This window comes from Nomascus leucogenys, chromosome 13 (assembly GCF_006542625.1).
Source record: "Nomascus leucogenys isolate Asia chromosome 13, Asia_NLE_v1, whole genome shotgun sequence".
NCBI lineage: Eukaryota > Metazoa > Chordata > Mammalia > Primates > Hylobatidae > Nomascus > Nomascus leucogenys.
Genome location: NC_044393.1, coordinates 47634918 through 47651793, shown reverse-complemented (window position 1 = coordinate 47651793; position 16876 = coordinate 47634918). Strand labels below are relative to the sequence as shown.

Below are 16876 nucleotides of genomic sequence, written 5' to 3'. Positions count from 1 at the left end.
GGGGTCTCATTCTGTTGCCCAGGCTGGAGTGCAGTGGCTCAATCTCAGCTCACTGCAGCCTCAACCTCCCCAGGCTCAGGCAGTCCTCCCATGTCAGCTTCCTGAGGAGCTGGAACCACAGGCATGCACCACCACGCCCAGCTAATTTTTGTATTTTTTGTAGAGGTGGGGTTTCATCATGTGGCCCAGGCTGGTCTCAAATTCCTGGACTCAAGCAATCCACTCACCTTGGCCTCCCAAAGTGCTGGCATTACAGGCGTGAGCCACTACACCCAGCCTGGTTTCCTTTAAATTATCTGTACTTTATTTTATGCCTTTACCATCATTTTTCTGAGAAGGGGTCTCCATCAGACTGCCAAGGGTGGGAGTGGAGGAGCCAGCACAGAAGAGGTGTTTGAGACCCTGCTTTAGAGACGAGGGCATCAGGGAAAAGCCAGGAGGTCCTCCTGCAGCCACTCAGGATAGAAACAGGCAGCCAACCAGAGGTTTCATTTCATGTTCTCAGAAACCAGGTTAATCTGTTGTGAAATTTCTTATTTTGATATTCAACAAATACATATCTGTACATAAAGAGAGGAACATTCTTTTTGTCCTGGAACTGGAATTTGCCATCTCGGCTGGGCTCCTTCATCTTTCTCAGTATCTCTATGGTGGTTTTCAACTTTATCACCACCGCCCCAGGAAAAACCACATTTCTCATTGCGAGCCATACACATCAGATAGATGTGTGTGTGTGTGTGTGTGTATTTTAACATATCCATATGGATATAGAGAGATAAAACAAGGGCTTCACAAAACAAATCCTCCCTTTCGCTTGCTGTACGTTCTGTTTTTCTTATTATATTTTAGTCTAGCATTTTGTTGACTTCCTTTTACATGCCAATCAATTCTACTGAGTTCATTTTACATCCAAAAATGAGTTGTCACTAGCCATTTGGGAAACGCTGGTCTCTAGGACCACAACTGGGCTTGTATCCACATCCCTATTCACATATACAGCACACACACACATACACATGACACACACACACCACACATACTTCACATACACATCCCACATATATCACACATACCATGTATATCACACACACACATCCCACATACACAAACACATACAACCCTTATTCTATCCTGTCAGAGCCTCAGAAGAAACCACACAAGCCCCAGTCACCAGGATGAGGCATATGGTCCCTGAGCCAGGGTTTGTCTCGCAAGGAGGAGGAGTTTTAAGGGCCTCAGCTGGTTTCTCCTGCTGCGATCGTCAGCTCAGGGGACCACCACAGACCTGGGTTTGCTTTCCAGCAGCCCCTGAGAGCTGCTGCACTGTGAGTTTTGTGTGGTGCATGCTGGGATGGGAATTAGGATGTGAACTCGAAGGTCCCAAAATGAAATCCTGAGCAGACATGGGGGCACTGGAAATCAATAAAAAGCGCTACATCTAGTTGTGGCTTCACATTTTTAGACAGAGTAACACATAACATCCAAATGGTCCAGGCTTTCTGAAACGTCCGATTTTTACACGTTTTGCTCTCTTGTCCCCATGTGTACTTGTCAAACCAAATGTCAACTTACTTTTTGGTTTGGGAAATGTGGTTAGAGAGCCATACAAAGGTGCAGTATTTTAACCCAACCGTCCCTGTTGAATGACCTGCTGTAGGGTAATGAGAAAGAGACAGAACTGGAAGGAACAAAGGAAGATGAGCCGGGAAGTAGCCAAGAAGGCACAGGCCACAGGACAGCGTGGGGCTTTTCTGTTTTGTTTTCAAATTAAGCTTCACCCAAAAGGGGTGTCCGTTTCTCCTTATTCTTACGAAGCCTGACCTGGGCAAAATGAATGCATGATGTAGACACTGGGGCAGCCTAACCCTAAGCCTCGGTGGGGAGGGCATGACTCGAAGGAGTCCCAAGGGGCACCTCTGAGGGGCCAGGAATGAGCGTGGCGCCTGTGTCCTCTGGCTCAGGACTCTCCCTGTGTCCTGGAAAACTCCTCAGTCCAGGGCAGAGCAGAGCACTTGGTCACCCACTCAGAAAACCCCGTTTCTGCCAGGAACATAGGATATGTTCAGCGTGTGACAGCTCCTCAAGCTGCATGCATGTGCCTGCGTATAACGCCTCCATAAAACATGTGGGAAGCCCCAATGCACACGCGGCAGACTCGAGCGTACCTGGGACTGCAGCTCCACTCTCTGTGCCTGCAGGTGGGAGAGCACCTCCCGGCCCTCCTCCAGCTGGCTCCGCAGGGCGGCCACCTCCCGCTCCGTCAGGAGCTTCTCCTGCACAGAGAAGGCCAGAGTCAGACTCACAGGACATGCAGAGAGGAAAAGGGCAGAGAAGGTGTGGGGCCTCGGTATGGATGGAATATCCGTGTCCCCCTGAATTCTGTGTTGAAGCCCTAACTCCCAAGATGAAGGTTTTAGGAGGTGGGACCTTTGGAAGGTGTTAGGGTTAGATGAGGTCATGAGGATGGGGGGCCCCATGATGTGATTAGGGTCTTTGTAAGAACAAGAAGAGACCCCAGAGCCCCCACCCCCAGCCCCTGTCTGTCTGTCATGTGAGACACAGCAAGAAGGCAGCCGTCTTCAAGCCAGAAAGAGAGCCCTCGCCAGACACCAATTCTGCTGGCACCTTGATCTTGGACTTCCAGCACCCAGGACAGTGAGAAGTAAATGTCTGCCTGTCAGCCCTCCCATCTATAGTGTCCTGTTATAGTAGCCTGAGAAGACTAAGCCAGGCCCACAGCGCAGCCGTCAATGCCTTTTGCTTTGTCTTCAAAGTCTGAACCTCCTTGGGAGTGTGAAACGCCGGGACCAAGTACCAGGAGACCAGAGCTTAGACCTGGCTGTGCCATGAACCTACTAAGAGACTCTAGAAAAGGCATTTGACTCTCAAAACCTCTGTTTTCCCTTCTGTGAAAAGGAAAACCTGGAATGCACACTCTCTAAGAAAATGAAGGTTGGTTGGAGCCGCGAGCCACACGCTGTGCTCGGATGTCAGCGCAGCACAAAGCAGGAGCCATCAGTCCCAGTGGGTGAAAGGGAAGTGATGCTTCAGGGAATGGCTGGAAGGAAATCCTCCGACCTTTCCACACTCTGCCAAGCAGGTGCTTCTCTCCTGACCTGCCTTTCCACATCTATTCAAAAATATTCAAATTGTTTCACAAAGACCTGACTGCTCAAGAGCCATGCATTCTGACACAGAGCACATTGACTCGAAGCCACACAAAATCAAACACCAAGTCTACACCGAGGGTTTCTGTGTCCAGAGGCTGCATGGAAGGCAGACTCTGCTTCAAACACCTTACAAAGTGGCTGCAGCAATGACACAGACATACAGGAAAGTGACTGTCTAACTTGATTGTAGAATTGCTAAGCTAAGACTCATAAAGATGTGATGCTTTCTCAATCGGTGCTTCTCCATCCTGAGCATGTACACGAATCCCTGCAGATCTGGCTAAGATGCAGATTCTGCCTCAGTGGGTCTGAGGCTGGACTGGACACTCTGCACGTCTCACAAGCCCAGATGATGCTGATGGATGACATCAAAGTCAGTTTAGTGTCTGTATACTTATGACTTAGAAGGGTCTTATTACAAGGGAATAGATGATACAATTCAAAAGGTATGCTCAGATGTAAAACACCTTTGAGATAGAGTTGGGTTTGAAAAATAAAAGTAACATCTCTGGAAAGGAATCTCTGGGAAAGAAAATTAAGGCTTCAGGAAAAGCTTTTTTAGGCCTTTGTAGCAACCTCAGTTACATCCACTAAGGAGAACAGGGTCCTGAAATGGTAACTGGTGGGCAATTCGGACAAGACTATCCTCATGAATGCCAAAAAAAGTAACTTTCCTGTCTCTTAGATGATACTTTGCAGGGTTTAAAAGTGTCTTCTAAAGCAAATTTGGGGATTTCTTTAGCTTTGTATAAAATAATTCAGATGAAAAAGTTCAGGCAGCCAGTGACCCCAGCCCATGGGTTCTGCAGCAGCTTGTCTGCATGCTGGTCCTGGGCAAGCCCCACCTCCTGGGCAGCCCATTCATTGACTCAGAGCATGGCCTGAGCACACATCTAGGCAATTGCAAGTGTCACCAGGGTTGAGAGACACCATCCCAGGTCATCCTTGCAAAAAGACCCAGAAACTCTCTTGACCAATCCACCAAACCTTGTACTAGCCTACCACAACCTCTGGAGAAGGGACACTGTAACATTTTTATTTTAATTTGCATCATTTCCAGTGTTTGTGGGGTTTGTTTGTTTCTTGTTTCTTTGTTTGTTTAGAGACGGGGTCTTGCTATGTTGTTCAAGCTGGTATTAAACTCCTAGCCTCAAATGATCCTCCCACCTCAGCATCCTGAGTAGCTGGGATTACAAGCATGAGCCACCTCACTCGGCACCAGTCTATATATATGTATCATGCTATGCATCACAAAATTCCATAAAGCATATTAGGAAAAAACATTACTATCCTGTTGAGCAGCTAGAGAGCTAAATGAAGAAGGAGTTTGGAACATAATATCGGAAATAATTTTTCATATCCAAATCTTTAGTTTTTACAAATCGGCTTCAACAATCTCTATCCTTTCCCACTAGTTTCCACGCCACAGGCTCACATAATCATTAGCAGAGCTCCGTCTTGAAAATATATTCACTAATTATCTGAGATTCTCTGTATTTGAAATTCATTATCAGATTGACAGGGAGAATAAGGAAACAAACCAATTTTTTAAATGGGCAAGAGGCTTGAGCAGATACTTGCACAAAGAAGCTATCTGGATGGCAGATGAGTGCACAAAAGGATGCTCAGCTTCCTTAGTCATTAGGGGATGCAAATTAAAACCACCACCATTAGAAGAGCGAAGACACACTAAGAAGCTGACATACCAAGTGCTGGCAAGGACAGGGAGCCACAGAAACCCTCGCGCATTGTGGGTGGAGATGCAACAATGGCACATTGCTTTGGAAAGCAGCTTGGTCATTTCTTATAAAGTATGCAAGGAAGAACAGCTCATAATTCTCAAGAGAAAAATACCGAAGAAAACGGTCAAGGACACGGTTTACATCCTCACATGTCTAAATATTGGCATTTACAGTACAAGTAAAATATCAGAAGAACAAACTTCAGATAAGGATACAAGGCAAGAGTGGGGAGTGGACCCTGGTGGCCACCCTCACAGTCCAACCTGTGAGCCCTTCCCTGAGAGTCTCCAGGTATGGCTTTCCTCCAGGGCTGGTTTGCCTTTTCCTGCTCCAATTCTTACCTCCCTCATCCCACTCGTCACAATGGATGCTGGAGGAGCGGTGTGGATGATCTGCTGCAGGATGCTGATATAGGTCTGAACTTCCAGAAGATTCTGTTGGGGGAGGGAAAGCATTCTCATTATAAGTTGAGCTGCACTGGGTTTTCCTTCTAGTACTAGATGAGCACAGGAATGGACACTTCCACATGCTCCCTCATCACAGACAGTATAGACCATGACCAGGTTCAGGAGGAAGAAGAGACTGATGCATTTGCTGCCATGGGTGGGCCTGCCCACATGTGCACCATGCTCATTCCTGGCCCCTCAGTCTCCTTTATCTTTATAAGAACAATGGGGCAGATGAATAAACTAAGACTTGCTTTATTTCACCGTTTCTCTTCAGTTACATTGGTGCATTGGTCTTCACAAAGCCCTGGGTGGTGGAGGCACAAAAAAAAAAAGAGAAAAAAACCAGCCCTCACCAGACATGGTGGCTCACACCTGTAATCCCAGCACTTTGGGAGGCCAAGGCAGGTGGATTGCTTGAGCCCAGGAGTTGCAGACCAGCCTGGGAAACATAGTAAGACCCCATTTCTACAAAAAGTTTGAAAATTAGCTATGTGTTGTGGTGTGCACCTGTGGTCCCAGCTACTTAGGAGGCTGAGGTAGAAGGATCACTTGAACCTGGGGATGGGTGGAGGCTGCAGCAAGCTGTGATCACCCCACGGTACTCCAGCCTGAGTGACAGAATGAGACCCTGTGTCAAAAATAAATAAGTTAAAAGGCCCTGGAGGGCACAAAGGACCCTTTCCAACACCAGCAGTGTTTCAAAGAATGGGCTTTGGTCAATCAGGCCTGGACTAAAAGACTTACTGGCTATGTGTGACCTCAGGCAAGCTATTTAAACCTCCTAAAATGCAAGATCTTCTATAAAACTGGGATAACTATCTGTAGGGATGCCTGATCCCCTTTACCGGCCAGTGCCCATCCCCAGCTCTGTGAGTAACAACAGATAACACGGCCCTCTCCAGAAAGCAGCCCTTGGCCAACAAATGGTCATCTTGTCCAGGAAGCTACCAGGCCCTGCCTCATCCCCAACCCAGGCCAATGACTGACAGCACAGGAGTACAAAAGACCAACTCTCTCGACTCCTTGAGGGACCCGGCTGTGGTGTAATTCACATTCACACTCCAGAGCTTCCTGTGGGATCATGAGAAGGCCACAGCTGGACTCCGGCTGAGGACACATCCTTGCTCTGCTCCCTGCCCTGTCCTGCCCTTTTCCTCCCCTCCTCCTCAGAGCCCTCCACTAAGACATCAGTGACAAAAAATCACTACCTAGAGCTCTGCTTAGAGGGAGCCTGCCTGACCTGAGCACTATTTCACAAGGCTGCTCTTGGGATCCAGTGAGATACTGCAGGGAAGCCTCACAGTGTGAGCTATCATCATCACTGTCATCATCATCATCATCATCCTAAATGGCCTGGAAGAATTCTTTGAGCTGATTCAAAACTGGCCCAGGCATTGTTCCCAGGATTCCATCAAGTAGAGCAGAAGCAAGGAGGTAGGTGGGGAGGAGGAAATGGCTGGGCCTGATGGAAAGTTGGAGGGACCCTGATTGGAGCAGACAGGCCTGGTGTACTGATGCAGGTACACACTGAGGTGGGAAGGGAACTGGAGGTTCACTGAGCACTTGCCAAGCTCCAGGTTGTATGCATGTTAGCACATTGCCTTAGTTTGAGTTTCCCCAGAAGCAGACCCTGAGAGAGGGATCTGAGTGCAAACAGTTGACTGGGCAATGATGCCAGGAAACATGACGGGTGGAGTGGGAAAGTGAGGGAGGAAGGGAGGGCAGTCAGCGAGGGCTATTACCAATGGATCACCACTGTGGGCACCTGGAGCTCAATCCTGGTGAGTATCTCTGGGTGCCAGTGCAGAACAAAAGCCTCAGAGTTGGTCTACAAAGGCGAGAGGGAGCTGGGGTGTTTATACACCAACTCCCATCAGTTCTGGTTGAGGCTGCTCCCTGCTCCTGGGGACAGAAGTTCCCCAACACCCCACTACAGGCGGAGCAGCCTCCAGCTGCTTGGAGAAAGTGCTTAGGCAAAGCTGCAGGGATGGCAGTGGGAGGAGGCCAGAGCCCCTGGAGAGGGAAGCCCTGAGGCACCCATGGGTCGGCTACACTACTTCACCCACACCACTGCTGGGAAGGAGAGCCAGCATTTGCATTTTGAAGATGAAAAAGCAGCTCAGAGAGGTTAGGCCACTCACCCATGGTCAAACAGCTTCAGGATCTGATCTTTCAATTATGCCAGGGCCCCCCAGAATCAGGCCTGTGAGGAACTGTTGGAGGCTGGGGGAGTCTGAGCACTGCAGGAGAGGAAGCTCCTGAGTAATATGCTGCTGCAGTTAACGGGCTCAGAAGCAGAGCTAAAAACAAGACTTTCTAATGTATTTTCTGAGCAGAAACAGTTGATGGACTGTAGCTTAGTGAAGACAGATCTATATACAATCACTTGTAAATTATACTGTACAATACAGATACTAGTTCCCAACACCAGGGCCCTCAAAACACACCCACTACTGCCCACTCTTAAAAGCATGTCTGGCTCATTAAGCACTGTCCAGTGACCAATTCACCCCTATTTGGTTGAGGGAACATGCACAAAGGTATGCCACTCTAGCAATCTGTTTTCAGCCACAGTGCCCTGGGCTTACCTGATCAAACCCAAACTGGGTTTTCTAGAGGAAGGGCTTCAAGGGGTCATGGTTACCTTCTTGTGCCTGTCCTTTGCCGCACTGATATCATCTTGCAGAAATTGGGCTTCCAGCTGAAGGCGTAGGTTATGCAGCAAGGCTTCATCAGCTTCCTGCAATGAGAGCCACATATCCCTGGCCACAGGCACCATGGAGCATAAGGGGTAAAGCTGGCCAGGTATATGAGCACACAGACCACCTGGGAGCTTACTGAAATGCAGACTGTGGTTCAGTAGGTCTGGGAGGGGTCTGAGATTATGCATTCTAGCAAGGCAATGGCTTAGCCCATTGAACCTGTTCTAGAAGAGCAGTTCTCAACAGAGGTTGATTTTGCCCCCAAGGGGACATTTGACAGTGTCTAGAGACATTTTTAGTTGTCACCACTTTAGTGGTAGGGTCCTTCTATTGGCAACTAGTGGGTAGAGGCCAGGGATGCTGCTAAATACCCTACAATACACAGGACAGCATCCCCCCACAACCCTGCACACAAGGAATTCTCCTGCCTAAAGGGTCAATATGGCCAGGGTTAAGTAACCTTGATCTAGAAAGATCAGAGCGCTAGGTATATTTACATACCATACTGGTCAGGCTGGTCTTGAACTCCTGACCTCAGGTGACCCACCCACCTTGGCCTCCCAAAGTGCTGGGATTACAGGCGTGAGCCACCGTGCCTGGCCAACTTTAAACTTTCTAGAAGTAGCCACATTAAATAAAATAAAAAGAAACAGGTGAAATTCATTTTAATAATTTATTTTACACAGTATACCCAAAATATTATCATGTCATCAGGTAATCAATAAGTTAGTAGTGAGATATCTTCCATTCTTGTTTTCAGATGAGGTCTTTGAAACTGCTGTGTATTTTACACTCATAACACATCTCAATTTGAACTCCCCACATTGCAGGTGCTCCACAGCCACATGTGGCTGGTGGCTGCCACACTGCATGGCACGGCTCTATGGGAGCAATTTTCGGCAATGGAACATCTTGTTCCTCCGCAGTGCTCCTCCGGGTTTCTGCTCCAGGGTGAATCCCCAGGTAAGGAACCCTGGACAGAAGAGGGAAGGATACCAGTGTCCAGAGTCATTCCTCACCCCGGCCCCTGGACTCTCCTGCCTACTCTCTCCAAGGCTCCTCCTGACTCCTGGCCCTGGCACCAGGCTCCTGCTGCCACCAGCACTGCTGCCCACTGGAAGAAGCAAGAGCTCCTGGGAAAACTGCTCCGCTCCCTTCAATAAATCTACACATGGTCTGAAGTTTTGGGGGTTTTTCGTTTTAAATCAGAAATAAAAGAATGAACCAAATTACAAAAAGGGTCACATTTTTCCAGATCTGGGACACTGAACTGTCCAAACTACACGAATATGAAATCTAACTAAGGGACTTAGCTTCTGAGCTCATTCATGTGTTTAATTAATTAGCCATTGACCTTTAACGAGCTCTGCCTTCAGGGGGTTACCATTCTGGGCCCTTAATGATGAGTCCTCACATCCTGCGACCCAGGGACAGTCAGGGAGGGTCTAATGAAAACTCAGCTGCAGCGTTTCTTCTTCCAGAAGGCGTGCGCTACCCAGCCCGGGGCGATCAGACCCTGACTGATGCACTCCTGCAAATCAAGGAATTCCTACCCCAGGGGAAGTGGGCAGGCCCCTTGGAGATCCTGGTGTCTGGTCTTCTGAAATACCCAGAAGTATTTCACAAGCCTGTGAAGCCCTTTCATAAGAGAAATAGTGGAAAGGGAAGCCTGAATCTTTCCAGCAACAGAAAAGGGTGGAGGAGTCAGAAAAACCCTGGTTAATTTGTAAAATACCAGCCAGACCTCAGGGAAGACGGAAACCAAGGCAGTCCCAGGAATCTAAGTAGCAGGAGTCAAGGACCTGTCCTCAGAGTGACCCAGCTCTGAATCAGTTCATCCCTGCAGCCCTCCCTCAGGAGAGCTGTGATTGGCCAGCACGGGTCACATGACCACCATCTTGAATGACAGCTGGACCACACGATGGGAAGGAAAATCAGTGTTCCCGGACACATCCCCACTCCCTTCAAAGGCAGTGGTTCCTTGTGGAGTGATTCTCAGCCCCGGGGATGGGACCACACTCTCAGAGAGGCCTGGCTAAATCTGGGCCGGAGGTACAGGACTATTGGGTGGATGTTGTTCTATCTTCCCTCTGCCCTTCTTAAGACTGCTGAGGATGGGGCGGGGCACAGAATTCTCAATCACTCTTCCCAAAATGTATCCATGATTGAGCCACAAAGCTGAATGACTGGAAAAAGCGCTTCAAGAACCCTTTGTGTGATTATTTATAAGGAATCAAACATTCCAAATTTTAGAAATAGAAGGGACCCTGGGGTCACTGTTCCTCAAATATTTGTTAAGCCACATGTGCCATCCTTCGAACAAAGCAGTCCATGGAAGCCACCATACTGAAGCAAAGCCAAGGGGCCACAGGCATCCCCCTTGCTCAGCTGCCCTCTTCTCTCAGGGACCCTTCAAGCAACTCCATGCAACATGAGGGCTCTGCCAAATGCACCCTGAAGTCCAGAGCCTCCCTCCATGTATGCGGGGTTGAGGCCAGACTGATGCATTGCGTCATTGAGCTCGTGAATGGAAGTTAGTGGAAGATAACGGGCCTGGAACCTGCCATGGGCTTCTACTAGCCAAGAGCTGAGTGCTAAGCCCTGACTCCATCCTTCGAGGTGCCTGTCATTCTTTCCCACCTCCCTCCTAGGATTGTGCCAAAACCACCAGCACTGGGTCCCATCAGTTAAATCTTTAAAACTGCTCATAGTGGTAGTAAAAGGCCAGTCAATATTTATTCTTAAAATAGGGATTAAGCAGATGTTTCTGCAAGCACACTGTCCTGCTTTGAAGATAATCACCCGATAAGCTGACCCCAAAATCCCCAAAGGTGAGTAGGGCCCACTGGAATGTACAGCTGCTGATACGTTGAGGAAAATTTGTTTTGGAAGTGTTTTCTTTTGTTTGCGCCAGAACTCAGAAATGTGTAGACGCTTGTGTTTCTATTATGCTGTGGATATTGTCAGCTGAATTTTCAAAAGCTTCACCAGCAGAATCATCTAGATTTTTCTGAATTGAGATTATGGGTCAATAGTCTAATTTTACAAAACATTCCAACTCTGATATTGCCTGTGTCCTAGATCTAGACCAGTGGTCCTCAAAGTGTGGTCCCTGGATCACAACACCTGGGAACGGATCAGAAATGCAAATACTCCAGCAGATGCCAGACCTACTGGCTTAGAATTTCTGGGGCTGGGGCCCAGGAGTCTGGGTTTTAACGTGCCCTCGCCCCCCACCCCCCACCCCAGATAACACTGATGCACACTGAAGTTTTAGAACCACTAATCTAGACTATTTACAGCCATGTTTTTAGAAAGGAGCTGGAGAAATAGCTAGAATTTGGAGCATTATTGAAAATCAGCCCTTTTTAACTCAAATGGCTGGGATTAAAAAGGGGGAAAAAAAAACAGCCTTGCTGACCTATTCACAGGGATCCCAGAAACTCCATTAAAACCCCGACTGCTAAAGAATGGGTATTTAAGTTCATTAAGATTTCTAGTTAGCTGGAATTTAATTAAAAAACACTTTTTCTCCAACTCTGGATGTCAAAAACCTTTCCAAAAATGTTAAGGTTGTTCTTCCAGGTGCTAATGCTGGCCTGAAGGAGGGCACTGGGCAAGTTCTATATCTCTCCACCCTCTCTCTTGCCTCTGTCTCAGTCTCCTCAACTTTGCTCTCTCTCCCTTTGCATTCATCCTGACTCTTCCTCCGCTCCTCTTGCCTCTCCACCCCCAGACTCCTCCTCTTCCTTCCCAGTTTCCTCTCCTTCTCTTCTCTGGAAGTTCATTTCCGGGCTTAGAGGAATTCTTGGGCATATAAAGGTATAGTCCTGAAGGTAGGGCTTCATGCCTGCACCATTTTATCCCCTAAACTCCCTGGCCTCTTGCTGCTTTCTGCAGGCACGTTTAAGAGACACATGAATTACATGAAAAAGCACATATGTCAGCCTTTAAATATTTTTAAAATTGTTTTTAAGTGAAAGCATTTGACTAGAAGCCACATCATTTTAAAATTCTGGGAATTTTAAAGAGAAAAGGAGAGGGAGATTTTAAAGTCTGCTGCTTACAGTTTCCTTAAGATAAGCACATCAGGCATCATAGCAGACCAGTAACCTCATGTGTATATATTTGGTGACCATGAATTCTAGAAGTTAGCAAACCCAAATATTTTAAAGTCGCCTGGAATTCCTACTACATCAAAAGGCTGAGAAGTTGAATAACTTTGGCCACAAGTTGTAGGTAACGTGTTGAGGAGTTTATTTCACTTCCAAGTGCACAGCAAAGAGTGGCCTGCTATAGCTTATCTGGCTGATAAAACTACAGGAGCTCTTTCCGTAGGCTTGATTACACGGGCAGCATGAAGAAATGCATGGTGGTTTTGTGAAGGCAGGGGCCATCAGTCCTTTCACATAGACTGCGATATCTTCCAAGTAGGATGCAAAGACTGGGTCAGTGATGTCCCACGGCCACACCCAGGGATGAATCCCTTCCACAAGTGAGACCAAAGGAAATGGCCACTGAGACTGAGCTAAAACCTCATTGATCTGATGTAAGAAAATACCCAAAACCTGCAGGCCAAAATCACTCACACGACCAGCTGATGCGATGTGAATTTTAGCCTCTTTCATGTCATGATCTCAGCAGAGAACAAAAAGGTCCAGTGTTCACCTGGCTCTGCCCTTGAGGGACTATTTGGGTTCTCCAGAAGTGGACCCCAAGGCAAAGACTGGGTACCTGTGGCTTATTTGGGAGGTGATCCCAGGAAGCACAGGTAAGGGAGGGAAGTGAGCCAGAGAAAGGAACAAAACCAGTGAAGGAGTGTGACGAGCAGGTTGCCATTGTAGACAGCTCAGTCCTGCTGGGGTCCCTCTAAGGGACCATGTGGAACGTGGCTCTGAACCGTCGCTATGAGGGGTGAGGAACTTATCCAACTATCCCGGTCCACAGCAACTGAGGGTTGTTCCTGGGGTGTTAACACCCAGCGCTTCTAGACTATACTTATGTGGGCCATGCATGTTCCCAGAGCCCAAGATGCAGGCAGTGATCAGGGTGTTCAGCGTGTCTGAGTGACCACTGGGATGGCCCAGGGTGTGTGGACAGGACACCAACATCAAGGTCCATGGGGCCACCTATAGCCGAGAACTCTCTGGCTTCGTGTCTGGCCTCTGAGTAACACCAGTTCCCTGACTATTCTTTGGAGGTAGAGAATGAACCACAAATACAAAAGACCCCAACTCCTGTCTACACTTACCATGGCTGAGCTGGGAGGCTCTGAAGTCATTTAACCTCACCAAGGGTGAGTTTCCTCACTGGCCCAGAGAAGGATTTGGACTAGGTCATTTCTGAGAATAAAACCTGCCCACTCCAATAACCACAGGCTGTTCTGAGGCTCCACAGGCTTGCACAAGGCCCTCCCCAGCTCCCTGCATCTGCCTGCTGTGTTTATGATTTCTACTATTATCCAAGGACTACCTGCATCTTACTCACTCTGTATGTGTCTTTAAATGTACTCATTTTTACATAGATTTATTTGGAAAGGAATATTTTATGTCATCTGCTGTAAATAACAGGTAATCATAAAAAATTCACAACTATTAAATATCACTCCTCTATGCACTTTCTAAAGTCGCCTCTCATTTCACCAGAGTTCTGCACTCACGCTGTGGGGAAAATCAAGCTGGTGTCTGTCACATCAAGTGCTCTGTAATAACAGTGATCAGGGATTGAGCGTCACCAGGTGATGGGCAAGTCATATACATTATTACATCATTTAGTTCTCACTAGGCACATTGACTTTCACTCCTATGGTGGGTGAGGAGTATTGTGATTCCATTTCACAGATGAAGAAACCAAGGCTAAGAGGGACGAGGCAATTGGCGCACAGTCTCACAGATGCTCAGCCATAGCAGGAGGTTCCTAGTCACAGGCTACACTCCTCGCTGGGGCTCTGCAGCTCACCTGTGGGCAGTACTGTCTTAGCTGGACCCAGGGGCCAGTCATGCCAATTCCCTGTGCTGGCCTCGCCCACATTCTTGGTAGCATCTTTCCCCAGAACCTTCATAATATTCTTACAGGGCTGATATTTCAAATGTCCACACTCTATGTCACAATATACATGAAGGTGTATTAGGTGATGCCTTTTCCTTATTTTTCGTTATCTATGTTGCCTTATTTTTTCTATTGAGAATACGGATTGCTTTTGTAAAAAGAGAAAAACAACAAAGTTTAAGCTTGTTTTTTAAATTCACTGTCATTTTCCATCAAGGGTAAAAGAGGAACCCCATTCTTTCTCCCCTTTATTTGAAGAGTACCCAGGATGGCACTGCGTGAGTGACAAGTGAGGACAGATGCTCACAAAGCAACATGTGGAAGTGTTGGGGAGAGGGCCTGGGAGGGCCTGAGGGGTGCTGTAAAGGGTGCTGGGTCCCCGTGTCTGAAGGCCATGTTCTGGCGGTCCGAGGTTGCCACCAAACAGAAGAATGGGGATGAGCTACAGGTGTCAGCAGAATAGCAGAGTGATGTCAAACACTAATAAGGCCCAACTCCCAGCTCAGACGTCCAACAGGCTCGAGGCCATCGTTCTCCAGGCCAACTATTGAGCGTGTGTCCTCAGGGCCTTCCTGAAGCGCATTCTCACTGTCATCTCTGTGTTTCTATCTAGAGTGCCCAAGTGTCCTACTAGCTGGCCTGAGAGTCCCAGCCTACACTGACTGACCTGTGTAATTACAAACTGCACCCTCTTTTGCACACTGTCCTGGTGTGAATATATCATACGTGCTCACACGCAGAGGGCCAGGTAACATAGACAAAGCAAAATTGGGTTTCCCTAGATTCTAGTTCTGATTTTCCCCTCAACAAGCAGAGTAATCCTAGACAGCAAAGGCTGGACAAAGTGAAGGGATGGCAAACATCCGGCGCTAACCCTGACTGTCCAAAGAGGCTGCCTGGAGTTCCATGTGGCCAAGAAGCCTAAAGCATACCTGGTCATGGCAGGGAAGAGTCTGCGGTTTTGTCAGCAATTTTGATGAGTTGTAGGCATGGAAGGGGCGAGGAAGGGCAGCCCATGTGCCCTAATCAAGCAGCCCTCCCACTATATAGTCTCCATGGGTTGTTCTGCTCTGTCATTTGAGCTCAAAAACAATCAGAAAAGGGCCATGCTTAAAGCTGTCTGCCATCCCTGGTTCTGTACAACCCTGGTGGTCCAGAATCATTCTGCTTTTTGGTGGTGGGATTCTCCCAGCAAAAGCAGAAAATCCAATCAGTTAGTTAGAATGATGATGAAGAATCCCAAGAAGGAAATCACCACTGTTCTGTAAAGAGCAACTCCACATAACCCTGCAGGAAAGTCAAGTGGCTAAGAACCCCTGGCATCTCCCCTGGGGCTATTGGTCACGCTATAAGAGGGAACTCTAGAGGAAGTAGAAATTTCTTCCTCTGTTCTCTTGAGACTTCTCCTGTGGAGCAGCAATCTCAAAACTCTTAGCCAACAGGACAGAGGTATCACTGTGTCCAAATAACCACTGCCCAAAGCAAGGTCCTTCCTAAATTTGGTGTTGGGGATCAGTATGTCTGACAAGTAAAACAGCAGCTTGTCATTGTAATGCCGGCAGGTTTTGCTAGCCTAGCATAACCAACAAGCTTCATAGTCTGTGTTTCTCTCATGAGAGAGGGGTGTGTGTTTGGGTGTGTGAGTTCACTCACAAAGACTCAGTTGAAATTAACAAGTCAAGAGAGAGAGTGACTGCAAAAGAAGTAGTGACCACTAAAGTAACACAAAGAGGAAGCATGTAAAACCTACACTTCCACCATTCCATTCAACACTGTAATTAAGCTACATAAACCCAAAGATGTGTTCCGCTCACCTTGTTAAGCCGTTCAAGCATTTCTTTTAGCAGGAGTTGACATTCGCACTCATTTTCATACCTGCAAATTGGACACATAAGTGAGAGTTGGGTAACTACCATGCTTTCATATGTATGGATCACATAATCAGCATTAAATTCAACCTGGGTACGATGCCCTCTCCTTTAAGGAGAGGGTCTTAATTTTAAAGTAGCAGCTAATGAATGCTAGCATTTCCTAGCTGACTGCCTCCCAGTCAGAAAGTGGTAACATTTGCACACTGCGTGGGGTAACCAGGGGCAGTTAGCGGAATGGGAGTCTCCCAGCCTGAAGGCCCCAAACCCAGCCCCTACAGCCTTATTCCCAGCCACCCCAAGGATGAGGGAATTATACCCTGGCATATCTATAACCCAAGTGCAGCAGTGGCAGAGATGCGAGACTGCCCTGCACAATCTACACCACCATTAACCTGACCATACTTGGATTTCCTACACTATTTTATTTGCTGACACATGTAATTTGTCAGTTTTTCTGGATTATGTCATTTAGTCCTTACATCACCCTAGAAGAAAGCAGCTATTGTTAGTGCTGCATTAAAGATGAGGAAACTCAGGCAGATGCTCCCAATGCTTCGCCCTCCTCCCAGCAGCATCACTCCCCACACAGCGACGGCCTCCTCTGGGAAAGTGGGTGGGGCAGGCTGGATGTACCAGGGAGTCAGGGCCTCTGGGAGCAGCCCCCAAACTCTGAAGGAGGCAAATTGGAGCATAAGTACCCCAGCTCCTTTTCTGCTCAGCTGGGACAACTGAGGCACGTCCCTCTGGGGGAATTTTAACCCTGAAGAGAGAAGATTCCTTCCTAAATGACCCCTCCCCTTGTTCCCTATAAGGTGACCCCCAAATGCCCATTCCTGCCATCTTCAGGAGTTAGAGCCCTTGATGCTTGGCAAGCACAGGACTGCCTAGAAGGGA

General features: G+C 47.8%; 1 protein-coding gene across 5 annotated transcripts in view; it reads right to left on the bottom strand.

Moving 5' to 3' along the window:
* The window catches only part of BFSP1 (beaded filament structural protein 1), a 72813-nt gene that overhangs the window by 12339 nt on the left and 43598 nt on the right, over positions 1-16876 (bottom strand). For all 5 annotated transcript variants that reach the window (XM_003268208.3, XM_003268209.3, XM_003268207.3 and 2 more), the window contains 4 exons: positions 15926-15986; positions 8006-8101; positions 5254-5346; positions 2166-2273 (listed from right to left, as the gene is read on the bottom strand). In XM_003268208.3, the coding sequence (XP_003268256.1) occupies positions 2166-2273; positions 5254-5346; positions 8006-8101; positions 15926-15946 (318 nt within the window). In that variant the 5' untranslated portion in view covers positions 15947-15986. The remainder of the gene's footprint in view (positions 1-2165; positions 2274-5253; positions 5347-8005; positions 8102-15925; positions 15987-16876) is intronic.